The 17,917-nt window shown below is 35.4% G+C and overlaps 1 protein-coding gene across 1 annotated transcript in view; it reads right to left on the bottom strand.

Moving 5' to 3' along the window:
* The window catches only part of CNGB3 (cyclic nucleotide gated channel subunit beta 3), a 147,489-nt gene that overhangs the window by 59,817 nt on the left and 69,755 nt on the right, over positions 1-17,917 (bottom strand). Inside the window, exons 8-11 of the mRNA XM_027064275.2 lie at positions 17,780-17,866; positions 14,466-14,530; positions 13,360-13,482; positions 148-289 (exon numbers count right to left, since the gene is read on the bottom strand). Coding sequence (XP_026920076.2) covers positions 148-289; positions 13,360-13,482; positions 14,466-14,530; positions 17,780-17,866 — 417 coding nt within the window. The remainder of the gene's footprint in view (positions 1-147; positions 290-13,359; positions 13,483-14,465; positions 14,531-17,779; positions 17,867-17,917) is intronic.

Below are 17,917 nucleotides of genomic sequence, written 5' to 3'. Positions count from 1 at the left end.
CAAAGGCAATGTTGGCTCATTCACATCCTCCTCCAATTCATTAAAATAGATGAAAGATTGATTTTTTTCTTCTGTAAATTTATAAAGACTTATTAGCCTTTCAAAAATAGCAGTATTATGTATTTAGAGATTCATATCTCCATTTACCTGACCAATTAAGCTGGAGAACACAAAAACTCCAGAAAAAAAATTCACCAGTTGAAAAACAATTTCAAATGATGTTTGTGGTTCTGGAAGGCCCCCAATAGTAATTAAAGTTCGAACGGCCCAGTAATAGCATCTCAGGTACCTGTGAAAAGAAAATATATCCATTTTGCCTTTTATTAGCACATTAAAATAGTGCTATGTTTGGGAGTACAGATCACTACTAAATTATAACACATTTCCTCCTAATCAAGATTTTCTTTCTATAGGGAACATTAGCAAATACCATGTGTACCAATATAAACTTCTCACTAAACATAGTGAAATGACTAAATAATTAGTCCTAAGGAGGGTGTTTACTAGGTGTTCTGCTTATCTCTTGCTGCAAAACAGATAATCTCAAAATTTAGTGGTATAAAACAACTATTTCATTAGGGCTCATAAACCTTTGGGTTGGATATTTGTGTAAAGCCCAGCAGAGATGGCCCAGCAAGATGAGTGGACCCTCAGCTGGTGTGACTTGAATGACTGGTGGTCACTGGGCAGACTTATTGAGGCCAAATGTCTGGGAACTTGAATCCGTTGACTGGGTTTCTCTGTTCTCCACATTATATCTTCTTGGAATGCCCAAGATGTCTTCTCTCATGTGTCTGAACCTGGGCTGGCATAGTTGGAATAGCTGGGGCTGGCTGGGTATCCTTTTTTCAAGCAGCTTCTCAATATGACAAGCTTGAGCTTCCTCATACCATGGCAGTGTCAGAGCAGATGGGCTTCTTACCTGGTGGCTGGTTTCCTCCAGAGCCATAGTAGTCCTGACAGTAGCTATACAGTTTCTTATAACTCAGAAGTTGAGGAAAGGGATATTTGGATCCACCTTACAATGAGAGGAGCAGCAAAGAATTTGAGGGCATCTTTAAAGTACCACACTAGTGATTTGTGAGATCAAGGATATTTATAAAGATTGGAGAGCCTTTTATAGTGTAGATACAGTTATTTTATTACTTACAGAAAATATAGCAGATATGTTCCTCCTCTCTCTTCTCTACTTACATCTTATTACAGTATTCATTATATAAACCATGACAGGGACAGAGACGTACGGACCTCAATCTTAAAAGGGAAATTTCTCTTGGGTATAACAGGTAATTTATCTAGAAATTTAGTATTGAAGAAAATCAAGTATAATAATATACTTGATTAATATAATAGTCAGGTTTAGAAATATAGTTGATAAAGATTCTGTACTTAACTTGAACAATTGAAAGTGGAGAGACTGGTATCCTAAGAGCCCAGATAGGAAGAAAATCAGGAATCAAAGCAACAGAAAAGAATATAATAAAGATTAGGACAGAACATATAAGATTCACTTAACTACAAATGTCTATGTGCTGAATACGGGAGCCCCCAAATATATAAAACAATTACTCACAAACATAAGCAACCTTATTGATAAGAATGTGGTAATTGCAGGGGACTTTAATACCCCACTTACAACAATGGATAGATCATCTAGACACACGGTCAATAAAGAAACAAGGGCCCTGAATGATACATTGGATCAGATGGACTTGACAGATATATTTAGAACTCTGCATCCCAAAGTAACAGAATATACTTTCTTCTCGAGTGCATGTGGAACATTCTTCAAGATAGATCACATACTGGGTCACAAAACAGCCCTTCATAAGTATACAAGAATTGAGATCATACCATGCATACTTTCAGACCACAATGCTATGAAGCTTGAAATCAACCACAGGGAAAAGTCTGGAAAACCTCCAAAAGCATGGAGGTTAAAGAACACCTTACTAAAGAATGAGTGGGTCAACCAGGCAATTAGAGAAGAAATTAAAAAATATATGGAAACAAACAAAAATGAAAATACAACAATCCAAATGCTTTGGGACGCAGCGAAGGCAGTCCTGAGAGGAAAATACATTGTAATCCAGGCCTATCTCAAGAAACAAGAAAAATCCCAAATACAAAATCTAACAGCACACCTAAAGGAAATAGAAGCAGAACAGCAAAGGCAGCCTAAACCCAGCAGAAGAAGAGAAATAATAAAGATCAGAGCAGAAACAAACAATATAGAATTTAAAAAACTGTAGAGCAGATCAATGAAACCAGGAGTTGGTTATTTGAAAAAATAAACAAGATTGATAAACCTCTAGCCAGGCTTCTCAAAAAGAAAAGGGAGATGATCCAAATAGATAACATCACGAATGAAAATGGAATTATTACAACCAATCCCTCAGAAATATAAGCAATTATCAGGGAATACTATGAAAAATTATATGCCAACAAACTGGACAACCTGAAAGAAATGGACAAATTCCTAAACACCCACATACTTCCAAAACTCAATCAAGAGGAAATAGAAAGCTTGAGCAGACCCATAACCAGCGAAGAAATTGGATCAGTTATCAAAAATCTCCCAATAAATAAGAATCCAAGACCAGATGGCTTCCCAGGGGAGTTCTACCAGACGTTTAAAGCAGAGATAATACCTATCCTTCTCAAGCTATTCCAAGAAATAGAAAGGGAAGGAAAACTTCCAGACTCATTCTATGAAGCCAGTATTACTTTGATTCCTAAACCAGACAGAGACCCAGTAAAAAAAGAGAACTACAGGCCAATATCCCTGATGAATATGGATGCAAAAATTATCAATAAGATACTAGCAAATTGAATTCAACAGTATATAAAAAGAATTATTCACCATGATCAAGTGGGATTCATTCCTGGGATGCAGGGCTGGTTCAACATTCGCAAATCAATCAATGTGATACATCACATTAATAAAAGAAAAGATAAGAACCATATGATCCTGTCAGTCGATGCAGAAAAAGCATTTGACAAAATTCAGCATCCTTTCTTTTTTTTAAAAAAAATTTTTTTAACTTTTATTTATTTTTGAGACAGAGAGAGACAGAGCATGAACTGGGAAGGAGCAGAGAGAGAGGGAGACACAGAATCTGAAACAGGCTCCAGGCTCTGAGCTGTCAGCACAGAGCCCGACGCGGGGCTCGAACTCACGGACCGTGAGATCATGACCTGAGCCGAAGTCGGATGCCCATCCGACCGAGCCACCCAGGCGCCCCTCAGCATCCTTTATTAATAAAAACCCTCGAGAAAGTCGGGATAGAAGGAACATAGTTAAACATCATAAAAGCCATTTATGAAAAGCCCACAGCTAACATCATCCTCAATGGGAAAAACTGAGAGCTTTTCCCCTGAGATCAGGAACACAACAGGGATGTCCACTCTCACTGCTGTTGTTTAACATAGTGTTGGACATTCTAGCATCAGCAATCAGACAACAAAAGGAAATCAAAGGCATCAAAATTGGCAAAGATGAAGTTAAGCTTTCACTTTTTGCAGATGACACGATATGATACATGGAAAACCCAACAGACTCCACCAAGAGTCTGCTAGAACTGATACATGAATTCAGCAAAGTCGCAGGATACAAAATCAATGTACAGAAACCAGTTGCATTCTTATACACTAATAATGAAGCAACAGAAAGACAAATAAAGTAACTGATCCCATTCACAATTGCACCACGAAGCATAAAATACTTAGGGATAAATCTAACCAAAGATGTAAAAGATCTGTATGCTGAAAAGTATAGAAAGCTAATGAAGGAAATTGAAGAAGATACAAAGAAATGGAAAAACATTCTGTGCTCATGGGTTGGAAGAATAAATATTGTCAAAATGTCAATACTACCCAAAGCTATCTACACATTCAAAATTGCACCAGCATTCTTTTTGAAACTAGAACAAGCAATCCTAAAATTCATATGGAACCACAAACGGCCCCAAATAGCCAAAGTAATTTTGAAGAAGACCAAAGCAGGAGGCATCACAATTCCAGACTTTAGCCTCTACTACAAAGCTGTAATCATCGAGACAGCATGGTATTGGCACAAAAACAGACACATAGACCAATGGAATAAAATAGAAACCCCAGAACTAGACCCACAAACATATGGCCAACTGATCTTTGACAAAGCAGGAAAGAATAACCAATGGAAAAAAGACAGTCTCTTTAACAAATGGTGCTGGGAGAACTGGACAGCAACATGCAGAAGAATGAAACTAGACCACTGTCTCACACCATTCACAAAAATAAACTCAAAATGGATAAAGGACCTGAATGTGAGACAGGAAACCATCAAAACCCTAGAGGAGAAAGCAGGAAATGACCTCTCTGACCTCAGCCGTAGCAATTTCTTACTTGACACATCTCCAAAGGCAAGGGAATTAAAAGCAAAAATGAACTCTTGGGACCTCATGAAGATAAAAAGCTTCTGCACAGCAAAGGAAACAACCAACAAAAGTAAAAGGCAACCTACAGAATGGGAAAAGATATTTGCAAATGACATATCGGACAAAGGGCTAGTATCCAAAAATCTATAAAGAGCTCACCAAACTCCACACCCGAAAAACAAATAATCCAGTGAGGAAATGGGTAGAAAACATGAATAGACACTTCTCTAAAGAAGACATCCAGATGGCCAACAGGCACATGAAAAGATGCTCAACGTTGCTCCTCATCAGGGAAATGCAAATCAAAACCACACTCAGATATCACCTCATGCCAGTCAGGGTGGCCAAAATGAACAAATCAGGAGACTATAGATGCTGGAGAGGATGTGGAGAAACGGGAACCCTCTTGCACTGTTGGTGGGAATGCAAACTGGTGCAGCCACTCTGGAAAATAGTGTGGAGGTTCCTCAAAAAATTAAAAATAGACCTACCCTATGACCCAGCAGTAGCACTGCTAGGAATTTACTCAAGGGATACAGGAGTACTGATGCATAGGGGCACTTGTACCCCAATGTTTATAGCAGCACTCTCAACAATAGCCAAATTATGGAAAGAGCCTAAATGTCCATTAACTGATGAATGGATGAAGAAATTGTGGTTTATATACACAATGAAATACTACATGGCAATGAGAAAGAATGAAATATGGCCCTTTGTAGCAACGTGGATGGAACTGGAGAGTGTGATGCTAAGTGAAATAAGCCATACAGAGAAAGACAGATACCATATGCTTTCACTCTTATGCGGATCCTGAGAAACTTAACAGAAACCCATGGGGGAGGGGAAGGTAAAAAAAAAAAGAGGTTACAGTGGGAGAGAGCCAAAGCATAAGAGAGTCTTAAAAACTGAGAACAAACTGAGGGTTGATGGGGGGTTGGAGGGGTGGGAGGGTGGGTGATGGGTATTGAAGAGGGCATCTTTTGGGATGAGCACTGAGTGTTGTATGGAAACCAATTTGACAATAAATTTCATATATTGAAAAAAAAAGATTCACTTAATTACATTTGGCTAAGGGTTTCATGGAGTCTATAGTGAAGTGGGAATGAAAGTTGGTATTAGTCTCATTGTATATTTATTGTAAACTTTGTGCATGATTAGATATACTACTTGGTATATTCCATATACCACTGAATTCCTAAAGAAAAATGTGCTGTATATATACAACATCTCCATATATTATTGCAGAGGGGCACTGGATTTAGTGGGTCCCATCTAGCAATTCTAGTTTCTAGGGTAGACACAGAAAAGCAGTACTGTTTACAGAATCCTAGACCTAGTTGGCTTTTTTTTTTTGTCTAGGTGTGCCACATAAATATTTGTACTTCAGGTAATCGTGTTTCAGTCTTTGAGCAAGGGTGGTCATTTTCTTGTGAAAAAGTTTACAGTTTTCAGATCTTCAAGCAGCAGGGAGTTGGAGGTTTACAAAGAATCAAACTGCAATTAAAGTCAATATTCAAAAACAGATCTAGAAAGAAATCATTCATTTTGAAATTCAATACCTTTTGAAGGATATGAGTTTGTATTTTTTTTAAAACCTGGTGGAACAGAAAAATAATTAACTCTTTGGAGGGTATGAAACCAGTGTGCCAAGAGAATAAAAATATTACCACTTTGCAATTTTTTCTAGCAAGTTTCTTTGGACTTACTAATATTACAGTGAACTGGATGTCAAACAGAGCCACCTTGAAGAAGTACAGAATTAATTTTATGGATTGCATTTTAACTTTTCAAATTCCAATTTATAATTTCCTATTACCTGATTTAGTTTGGTCACCGACCTAGGACCTGTGGGTCTTTTTAAATTAAGGAAATATATTGAACCCAATACTAACCAGAATGGGACAGGGATTAGATTCTCTCCCTACACGGCCATCTCCCTTACAAGTGTTGGGATTACTGTCTTCTTCAAAGTCACTGCAATGTTAGCAGGAACAAATACATGAATTACTTTCTCTAATTTTCTTATTTGTGAATGCCAGGAGATAACAATCAAATGTGAAACTTAGGCATTGATTTTCCAAATCTGAAGTGTTAGCCTTGAACTATTTTTTGTTGTTTACGAATTAGTCTGCTATGTTAATTGGAAGTTTTCTGCCTTAATGCTTTGAAGTTTATGTTTGGATTCTTTTCTCAGTCATGTCTCATGCACTCAGACATGCACAACCAAAGGTAAGATTTGTAATTTAATTAGATGGCATCTTATTGATTTTTCTAGGATTAGCTTAATTAGTCAAGTGTGTCCACCTCTAATATTAACATGCCAGGCAGATAGATCTTTTCAAGGAGATTCTATCTGGCTGATTTAATACATGAACTATCTAACAGGCTGTATATATAGCGTTCCAAGTTAGAACACTAAGGCAGAATTTGACATAAAACCATAAAAAAACATTTAGTGTTGAAAACAGAAATTCTTCTGTGAAACAAACATGATATGAAACTTTCCCCCCAAAATTTCATTATAAAAAATTTCAAATAAACAGAAGAATCACAAGAATTTTACAGTAAGCACCCACTTTTTATGGTGAACACCTAGATTCTGCTATGAATATTTTATTCTACCTGATTTGTCACATATCCTTCCACTTTTTCATTCAGGAATCCATCTTACTTTTTGGATGCATTTCAAAGTAATTTGCCAACCATAGACACTTCCTTCTAAATACTGTGCTTTAGAATATATATATTAACCAGAGTTTGATATTTATGTAGTTATTTTAAAATTTTGAAAATACAATACATCTTAAGTATATTATTTGATGAATTTTGACAAATGTATATACACTTGTGTAACCCAAATACCGATCAAGACCTAGAACATTCTATCTCTCCAGAAAGCTCCCTCATTCCTTTTCCCAGAGGCAACCAGTCTTCTAATGTTTTCTACCAGAGATGAAGTTTTGCCTGTTTTAGAATTTCACACAAATGAAATCACATCACATGTACACTTTTCTGTAAGATGTCTTTCACTCAGAATAATGATTTTGAAATTTATTCATGTTGTGTGTATCAATAGTTTATGCTTTTTAATTGCTGAGTATTATGCATTGCATGAACATAGCACAGTTTGTTTATTCTCCTGTGTATGAACACCTAGGCTGTCTCAAGTTTTTGGTTGTTATGAATAAACATTCTTGAATGTACTTATATGAGTTTTTAATAGATATATCTTTTTATTTATTTTGGGTATTTATGTTTGAATTTTTGTTTGTAAGGTATATATTTTTTCCCCGTTTTTATTTAAACTCCAGTTAGTTAACATACTGTGTAACATTAATTTCAGTGTAGAATCTAGTGATTCATCACTTACATACAACATGTAAGGTGTACATTGAATTGTAAAAGAAATCGTCAAATCTTTTCCCAAAGTGGTTGCCATTTTGCGTTCCCTTCAACAATGTATGAGGGTTTCATTTGCTTCACGTTCTTAACCTAACACTTGGTATTTACAGTCTTTTTATTTTTGGCTATTGTGGTGGATGTGTAGTGGGACATGTAACTTTTTTTTTTTAAGTAGGTTTCACACCCAGCACAAGCCTAGTGTGGGGCCTGAACTGATGACCTTGAGATCAAGACTTGAGCTGAGATCAAGAGTCTGACACTTAAATGACTGAGCCACCCAGGCACCCTGGGTAAATGCAATTTTTAACAGGATCTAATTTAATACTTTATGTGTGTATTTTCTTAACTGCTGCTATCCATCTTAGTCCCAAATTTCTGTGAATTTATCACTGGAGGCACTGAGTATGAGGGAACATGTTCACATTAGAAGGTAAGTTCCAAAAAGACAGCTATTTATGGACTTAGCACAATAAGAGTTTAATAATATTTGTTGAATGATATGAAAGAATAAGTGAATGGTTATGCACACCTAGACTTATTGAAATAAAAACATGGGAAAACTACATCTGTGAGCACATCTGTGAAATCTCCTTCCAGACTCCTCCCTGTCATGCTGCCAGCTGCCTTTCCTCTCCTTTCTGGTCCACTAAACTCGTTGCTGTTCTGGTATGTTTCTGTTACATCCAAAGGGTGTGTAGTGTCTAGTGTGAAGACTTTTCTTTTTTCTTTTATCTTCTTTTCTTTTTTCTTTTCCCTCCCCTCCCCCTCCCCCCCCTCCCCTCCTTCCTTTCCTTCCTTCCTTCCTTCCTTCCTTCCTTCCTTCCTTCCTTCCTTCCTTCTCTGTCAGTTTCTGAACTGAAGTATAGGAGATCCTGAATAATTACCTTCATCTATCTCAGTCTCATCATCTTTATGTGTAGAATGAAGGGTGGTAAGTTGTCCTAAATTTCCCTAGCACTATGGTATAGTAAATTCATTCCTTCCTTACCCTGTCGAAAATCATGATTCCCATGACAGCTTTGCATGGTTTCTACTCTTGCATTTGAAGGTATATATTTTAAGGATTGGGGCTAGGCATTTAAGACATTTGTGGACACTGGGAAATTTATGCCAGTAAATGACTAAACTGTGGTATACATGGACAAAGGACAAAGGTACATTGGGGATATTTCTGTGTTCCAAATAACCTTAACTACTTATGTTTTCTTTTTGAGCTAAGCCTTTTCCTTCTTCGTCAAATTTCACAGTTGAATGAAGGATGCCATCTATTCAATATGAATGAAAATGACTCCTTGTCTTCTATTGAAATGAAAAGACATTATTATTCTGGTAAGGATTAATGGAATAGAATTAAACTTGACTCTTCTTTTAATTGTTCACAATGTTCTACTTATGATCCACAATTTGCTGCCTAATTCTAATGAGGGCAAAGGATATGAGTCCAGTGGCCTCATAAACAACCTTCACTTTATAGGTCATCAGAAACTATCACAAGGGTTAAGTAAGAAATGTTTTGGGCTTACAAAGTCAAGAGTATTATGAAGAGATAGAAGGGGCATAGTAGTGGATGGTGATGTTTAAAAACTTCAAGGAAAATGTAAGTATGTTAATAGCTACCATATGCAATCTTACAATATATAAAAATGCAGCAGCATTTATATATTATAAATACATATAAAACATATACAAAATAGATGTGCCCCTGACAGCTGGTAATAGGATTATTAGAGCTTAGGTTTTGAGTAAGAACCCTTCCATGAGCAGAGCAGAGCCTATGAAGTAATTCTTATCTTGATAATCAGAGAATGTGGGCTATATGATACCAATGCTGTGAAATGTAGTGAAAATTGCCTATTGGCAAGAAAACTACCACTTTTTGTAATTTTCCATGAATGATTAAAAAGAATGGGTGGTTTCTAATTCTTGGGTGCAAAGAGCTATTTTTATCTGTTAAATTAAGCTTGTTTTAAAAAGCTTCTGCACAGGGTGAAGGAAACAATCAACAAAACTAAAAGGCAATCTTTGGAACAGGAAGAGATATTTGCAAGTGACATATCTGATAAAGGGTTAGTATCCAAAACCTATAAAGAACTTATAAAACTCAACACCCAAAACCCAAAAAAATCCAGTGAAGAAATGGGTAGAAGACATGAACAGACACTTTTCCAAAAGAAGACATCCAGATGGCTAACAGACACATGAAAAGATGCTCAACACCACTCATCATAGGGAAATACAAATCAAAACCACAATGAAATGCACCTCACACCTGTCAGGATGGCTAGAATTAACAACTCAGGAAACAACAGATGTTGGCAAGGATGTGGAGAAAGGAGACCCCTTTTGCACTGTTGGTGGGAATGCAAATTGGTTCAGCCACACTGGAAAACAGTATGGAAGTTCCTCAAAAATTTAAAAATAGAACTACCCTACGACTGAGCAATTGCACTACTAGGTATTTATACAAAAGGATACAAAAGTGCTGATTTGAAGGGGCACATGCACTCTGATGTTTATATAGCAGCATTATCAATAATAGCCAAAAATATGGAAAGAGCGCAAATGTCCATTGACTGATGAATGGATAAAGAAGTTGTGACTGATGAATGGATAAAGATGTAATATATATATGTATAATGTAATATTATTCAGCCATGAAAAAGAATGAAATCTTGCCATTTGCAGTGAAGTGGATGGAGCTGGAGTGTATTATGCTAAACAAAATAAGTTAGTCAGAGAAAGACCAATACCATATGATTTCACTCATGTGGAATTTAAGAAACAAAATAGATGAACATTAGGGGAAAGAAAAAAAGAGGGAGGCAAACTATAAAAGAGACTCTTAACTATAGAGAAAAAACTGAGGGTTGCTGGAAGGGAGGTGGGTGGGGGGAAGGGTTAAATGAGTGATGGATATTAAGGAAGGCATTTGTTGTGATGAGCACTGAATGTTGTATATAAGTGATGAATCACTAAATTCTACTCCTGAAACTAATGTTACATTATATGTTAAGTAACTAGAATTTAAGTAAAACTAGAAGCATAAAAAAAATCAAGCTTGGTAAGTGGGTTCTCAAATCTTTTATATCTTTACTAATTGTTTTGGTTGCTTGGTCAATAAATAGTTGTGTGTTGATACTGCACACTTTGATGGCACATTTGCCAATTTCTCTTCCTTCTATTAATTTTTGCTCTATGACTTTCTTTGATTTATTGTAAGTATTTTATTAGCATATACACATTTAGAATTGGGATATACTGATGGTGAATTGAAATTTATACCATTTTATGGTAATCTTTTTATATACAATAATTAAAAAAATTTTTTTTTAACATTTATTTATTTTTTGAGAGACAGAGACAGAGCATGAGCGGATAGGGGACAGAGAGAGAGGGAGTCACAGATTCCGAAGTAGGCTCCAGGCTCTGAGCTGTCAGCACAGAGACTGACACAGGGCTCAAACTCACAAACCGCGAGATCATGACCTTGAGCCGAAGTCAGACTCTTAACCGACTAAGCCACCCAGGCGCCCCTAGAATAATTTTTGTTTTAAGGTCTATTCTGACTATTATTAATTGGCAATCTCTTTAAGTTAGTGAATTTAGTCCATATTAATTTACTGTGCTTATTGGTATATTTTAAGTTGTTTCTACTATCTTATTTTGTGTTGTTTTGCCTTTCTGCTTTTCTATTTTCTATATTTCTCTCCAGAACTTCCTTACTTTGTTTTTGCCTTTTTTTTATTTTTTGGACTTGTTGAAATTTTTTTTTTTTTAGTTTTTTCATTCCTTTTTCCCTCTTCTACTGAGTAAGAAGTTATGTTCTTTAATTCTGTTCCACAGTGGCTATCTCACCATTCTGCTCCAAGTTATTATACACATTTATTTTTTAGACTTTGGAGACTCTTTTTACTTTGTGGAGAATTCAATAATTATTGAAAACTACTTTACTGTAATTTATTTAGAAATGTATATTATAACAAGTAATTTTATGACAAAAATTATAAATAAAATATTTTATCTTTTAGGGAAGAGGTGCTTTGGATATCTGGTCTGCACTAGAGTGGGAATTATAAGTCTAAAATGTTAGCAAACATTAGCTTAAATTTCTTATGGGTTGAAGCTGGTTTCTTTTTTCTTGTTATAACACAGATCTGATCATTACCTCTTTTTGCTTACTTCCTTTCTTCTTCCCTGCCTTCTTTAAGTGCTTAACATATAGTAAGTGTTTTAATATACTTAACAGTGTTCTAGGCCTGGGAACAAGATATAGTCTCTAGAAATGCTGCAGAGAGACATCCAGGTGTGAAAAGAGAATTAGTTTCACTTTTTCTGGAAGGCATTTTGATGCATCTCTATTATCTTGCTGATTTGATAAGAAGCGTTATCAGACTGAGGCTGCTAATAATGTTAGATTACACACTCACTTTTAGGCATTATTTAATACAGTTGGTGCCTTACTTATTTTTCTATATAAATTCATCATTTATATTAAACTAAATATATACTTAATCCACATTCTAAAGGAAATTACTTGTAGATTTTGTTATAAACTTTCCAGGAATAGATATTCTGTGTGTGAGTGTGTGTGTGTGTGTGTGTGTGTGTGTGTGTGTGATATGTTTTCCCAGTCAGTGAGCCTTCTGACTTTAAATTTCTAACATCAGTTCTGGTTAAAAGTTCAAAAAAATGTTGTTTTAATCCCTCACACATATTCCGCTCACTCTAGGTAGTGTGTAATTTTGTGAGGTATCTTCACTCCTATAATTGCTTTCTTTCCCAAGGCTGCTGTGAGTTGCTCTTCAAAGTCATGCTGGGACCTGCCCTTTTCCATTAAGGACATTGCCTTATAATATGCTCAATGTCATTTCATTGGAGCAGAAAGTTAGGGGAGTCTACTTTATGCCAGGTTCTTGTATCTACCAAAAGGAAATCTCACTATTAAATAACCTAGTTGCCATTCCTGAGTCCTGATTCTACTGCCCTAAATTTTTCAAATGATCTCTTTTATTCCTGTGATACTTGCATATCTAATTGTCAAGTTTAATTTATGGTCCTTGTTACTCTGTAAGTATTTAATTGAGTTAGTTGTTATAGCTGACTCATAAACCCATAAAACCCTTCAGTGGTAAACTAATTAGCTACCTCACCTGACCTCCAAATAATTAACATTGTTCATTACTAACAATCAGCACTGGAGTTATTAAAAGTTATCTTATCACTCAGTTGTCTAAAGCAGAGGCTTTCAAACTTTTCTGATCATAATCCAGAGCAAGAAATGCATTTCCCAGGTCAACCCAGGATGCACGCGCGCGCGCGCGCGCACACACACACACACACACACACACACACACACATCTACTAGGTATGACAGACTGATATTTTCTATTTTATTCTCCTCTGCTTTATTTTCTTTCACTTAGAAACATACTGCTTATTAACGGATTGTGACTTACAGTTTCAAAAACACTAGCTTAAGGAAACATGTACACTGAAACAGAAAGTTAAGAATCCATGTTTCCTTCAAATTAAAACTTACTTGTTTCCTTCACCATCATACACCCATTTAGTAGTTCCAATTCCTTCATAGTCTGAAGCCCAGTAATAAATACAGGCATTAATGTGCAGAGTAAACAGCAAGTATCCAGTTGTTCGAATGACTCTGCCAAGGAGAATAAATGCAAAGAGACGCTCATGTTGTTTCTGGAATACAGCCTATTTTAACATTTTCTTTTTCTTAAAGTCTCCACTGAATCTCCTTGCTTTAAATTTGTGAACTGTTAACTCTCGTTAGTACAGTATAAAATGATGGTGCCATTGCATGTTTTCTAACTGCAATGTCTTCACTGGGACTGACAGAGTGTAAAAAAAAAAAAAAACAACCCTTCCTCTCTTTTCACAGATGGTATGAATCAACTCCCTGAAAGACATGCCTCGAGGGTCACCTCTCCACTTTGAGTCCCATAAAATACGCCACGCTGATTTAACTGGATATCTCTGAAAAGCTCGTGGGACTTTACGCTACGATTAATAGTGACTAGAAGTCTTCTGTGCAAGTGAAGTTCAGGACAGCAAATGAATGAAATTCAGATTAAAATGAATTGTCATGTTGGGGTGCCTGGGTGGCCCAGTCGGTTAAGTGTCCAGCTTCTGCTCAGGTCATGATCTCAGGGTTCACGGGTTTGAGCCCCACGTGGGGCTCTGTGCTGACAGCTCAGATCTCTGAGCTTGGAGCCTGCTTCAGATTCTGTCTCTCTCTCTCTCTGCCCCTCCCTGCTCACACTCTGTCTTTCTCTCTCTCTGTGTTTCAAAAATAAACATTTAAAAAAGATGAATTGTCATGAGAAAGATGCAGAATCAATTTGTGAAGGAACACATTTATCTGTACTTGTTATGACTGAAGCAGGTAATACATTCTATTTTTAGTCCTATATTCTTATAAAATCTAATATGATTTTCATGCTTTTATCTCACTTCAAAATATTCAAGTCTGTTTTAGAACATAACCCTATATTTTATATAACCAAAAATTTGAGATTATTCTGTTTCTTTCACAGGGATATCATATTCTTTCCAAATGCTGGCTAAACTGTTGTGCCATTGCTTTCTCTGCCACCCCTGGAAGTATACTGAGTCATACTTTACCTGTAGATATATGCCTTGTCCATTATAGACTCTAGGTGATGATTAAACTCGAAAAATGAAGTGTACTATGTAGAAAATGAACAAAAGAAATCCCAAAGTGTGTTAGTCTTAAATACATATATTTAAATCAAACTATGTAAAATAAATTTTATTTGTTACTTAAAATAATTCCATTCATAAGTCTTCAAAACAAACAAACAAACAACAAGGGTCTATTTACTTGTATCTTCCTCTGGTCAGTACATTTTAGAATGGTGCAAACTCCCAGTGCTTCTTGCTTTATTTTATTTCTACTCTCTAGTTACAGTTTTGTTTGTAATGTCTTTGAAAATCAAGCTTAAAAACATTTCTTTCCCTTTTCTTTTTAAAGCATCTAACAGAACTCTATTTTACAATAATTAAAATCACACTCACCCTAAGACACAACTAAAATAGGAAAAGTATAATATAATATATTGAAGTCATAAATAGGTGTTAAGTCCAGTTCCTTGACACTAGCATTATTTTTAAGCAAGTTGCATTAAATGAGCATTTACTTCGACAAAATTTAAAGTCCAGTAACAGTAGCATTGGTTAGCTATTCTTGACATTGTTCAAAGAGGTACAGTGAGTTTACATGCATGTAATCCAGAGTTGCTATTTCCCTCAAGGTCTCTTCCTGCTTACATCTTCTTCTATCTTAACTCATACACCCTACATGAACTCCTCTTTCATTACTATATGCAGTATAAGGCAAGAGGAAGAGCATGAAATCCAGAGCCAAACTCCAATCTCACCTCTGCCATTTACCAACTATGCAACATTGGAAAAGTCACTAAATATTTCTGTATCTTGGTTTCCTCATCTGTAAAATGGGAACAGTAAGACAACATATCTCCTGAAGCAGTTGCATCCATACAAGAGTTAGTGTATTTAATTATTTAATTATTAATTTAAGACTCACAGAATCTTACAGATATAAGGGATTATTGAATATTACTTAGTTCATGGTTTATTTAGTTCAAAATTGGTCTGATGTAAATATGACTGCAATAGAACATTTAAAATTACAAAACAGATATAATAGGAATCACTGTTTACCTAGAAATACACACAAATGACTTGTTTTTCCAGAATCCTAAGTAGGAAAAATCCCTCATTCAGTTGAGATAATTTCAATTTGTGGTAACTTGTTTATTGTGCTCTTAATAGAAATTTGCACAAAGGTGTTTTTAAGTTTAGCTTCAGTGTTCACTGTAGAGAAAATTTATATTTTTAATTTGTATTCTCATATATAATTTGGAGACTGAGAAATGAAATTTTTCCTAGGGAATTGTGCATTAAAATGACACACTTATTTGTGAAATGACTAGACTATTGGGCTATGAAAACAAGATCAATGTTGACTTTCAGGGTATTCTATATTTAAAAAGGCTATTGAATATAGAGAGTCTTTGGACACTTCAGAGATACAGAGATGAGGTGTAAAGAGTTGGCTTTTTATAAGTTTTTATTATAATGCCAGACAAACTCCCAAATCCATAGGAACCTGAGTCTTCCTGGAAAGTTGGTTATCTCTGAGCAGGAATCTCTGGCAACTTTCATGTGTGATTAGACATTTGATGAGGGATGGCCTGCCTGCTAAGTTGTTTGGAAAGGTTAAGTTTTGCTCCAATCTAGACCCACATTCCAAGGTGAAACCAGAAATCTCTAGAGTTGTCTTAAATGTGTTAAAATATAAAGGAAAGTCCCTTTCAACTTGAAAAAAATTATGGGTGGGGTGCCTGGGTGGCTCAATCGGTTAAGCATCTGACTTGGCTAAGGTCATGATCTCTTAGTTTGTGAGTTAAGCCCTGCATTGGGTTCTGTGCTGACAGCTCAGGGCCTGGAGCCTGCTTCAGATTCTGGTTCTTCCTCTCTCTCTGCCCCTTCCTGGCTCTCTCTCTCTCTCTCAAAAATAAATAAACATTGAAAAAAATTAAAAAAAAAAAACCCAAAAATTATGGGCATGGAAGGAAAGCCCTTTCAGGTTGAGGTTTATTTGCCAATTTGATTACAGTAAAAAATTTGGAGTCAAAAACATGTGATAGAATCTACATTTTTTCACCCTGCTAATCCTCATCTCTAAAATGAAGTTATTCGAGGAATAAATGGTGTCACGAATATTAAGTTTGACAAAGTTTGCAGCCCCAAGCATGTATTCAACAAAGAGCAGCTGCTTTTTTTTTTTTTTTTTTTTTTTTTGCTGCTATTGCTGCTGTTGTCAGGCTCCACCATGTCCCCAGATTATGCTGTATTGTCTTCCCAAGATGTGAGAGAGATAACCACTTAAAATTTATAAAATCTTTGGTGTTCCTTTTATAAAGGTTGTTTTTGGGAACACATTATTGTTGCTATTTTTAAAGATTTACATGAAATTTCACGTCCTGACTCTCCTCAGATTTGTTTTAGGTGCCTGATGAAGCTGAGTTATAAAATGTTTATATCTTAGAATCTTTTTGAATAGGTAATGCATTCCCACAGTTTAAAAACAATAGGAAACATATGCCTTTCAAACTCTTGCTCCCATTCCTGTCCCTATTCATTCTAATTTTCCCTCCTGCCTTCCATCCCCACCCCAGCTAACCATTTTTATTAAATTCATTTGGTAGTTTTTCACTGTTTATATAAATACAAAGAAATGGAATATTTTCCTCTTTCTGTTATAGAAAAGTTAGTAATGTTCTATAAACTATTCCGTAACTAGCTTTTAAAAAAATTATCCTTAAGGTCTTCCTGTATAAGTTCATACAAAACTTTCTTTTTATGTATTTCTTTCTTGTGTTACAAAGTATTCTATTATATAGGTGTCCTACAACGTATTTAACTAGTTCCCTGTTGGTGGATATTTGAGTTATATCTAAATATGTAAACAATTCTGTTATGCAAAAAGCATTTGCAGTTTTCTTCTAGAATTATAGATGAGTAACATAACTTAAAGGTAATCTAATCTATCATTTTACTGCCTGTGTTCCTGGTATTCAGTGACCATCTAATTAAAAAGGACAAATGGGAAAGAATATAATTATGAAAGATTCATTTGTAGTTATAGTTGTATGTAGAAGTACAAAGGCATTCCTATCTCAGATTATAAAAATACCTCTTGTGAGACATAGAATAATCAAAAACAACTTCCATTAGTAGAAACAATGATGTTTTTCCTTCATTCAGTTTTAAAATTCATAGCATTGATAAGGGCAGAAAAATGGACAGTTTGGGAAAAATTAAAAATATACTTTTAGGACGTTTTAAATCATTTCAAGATTATAAAAAGAAATTAAATATAGTTATCTTACCTTTAATATCCTATTTGCCCTAAATATTGGATTAAACCCAAAGAAGACGTAGAAAACATCAAATGGCATTATTGATGCAACATCCAGCTGTTGGAAAAACATATTCACAATCATTGTGTTTATGTGCTTTTTTGGGCA

The sequence above is a fragment of the Acinonyx jubatus genome, chromosome F2 (genome assembly GCF_027475565.1).
Source record: "Acinonyx jubatus isolate Ajub_Pintada_27869175 chromosome F2, VMU_Ajub_asm_v1.0, whole genome shotgun sequence".
NCBI classification, from domain to species: domain Eukaryota; kingdom Metazoa; phylum Chordata; class Mammalia; order Carnivora; family Felidae; genus Acinonyx; species Acinonyx jubatus.
The sequence above is the reverse complement of the archived record's forward strand: the minus strand, read 5'-3'. Positions and strand labels throughout refer to the sequence as shown.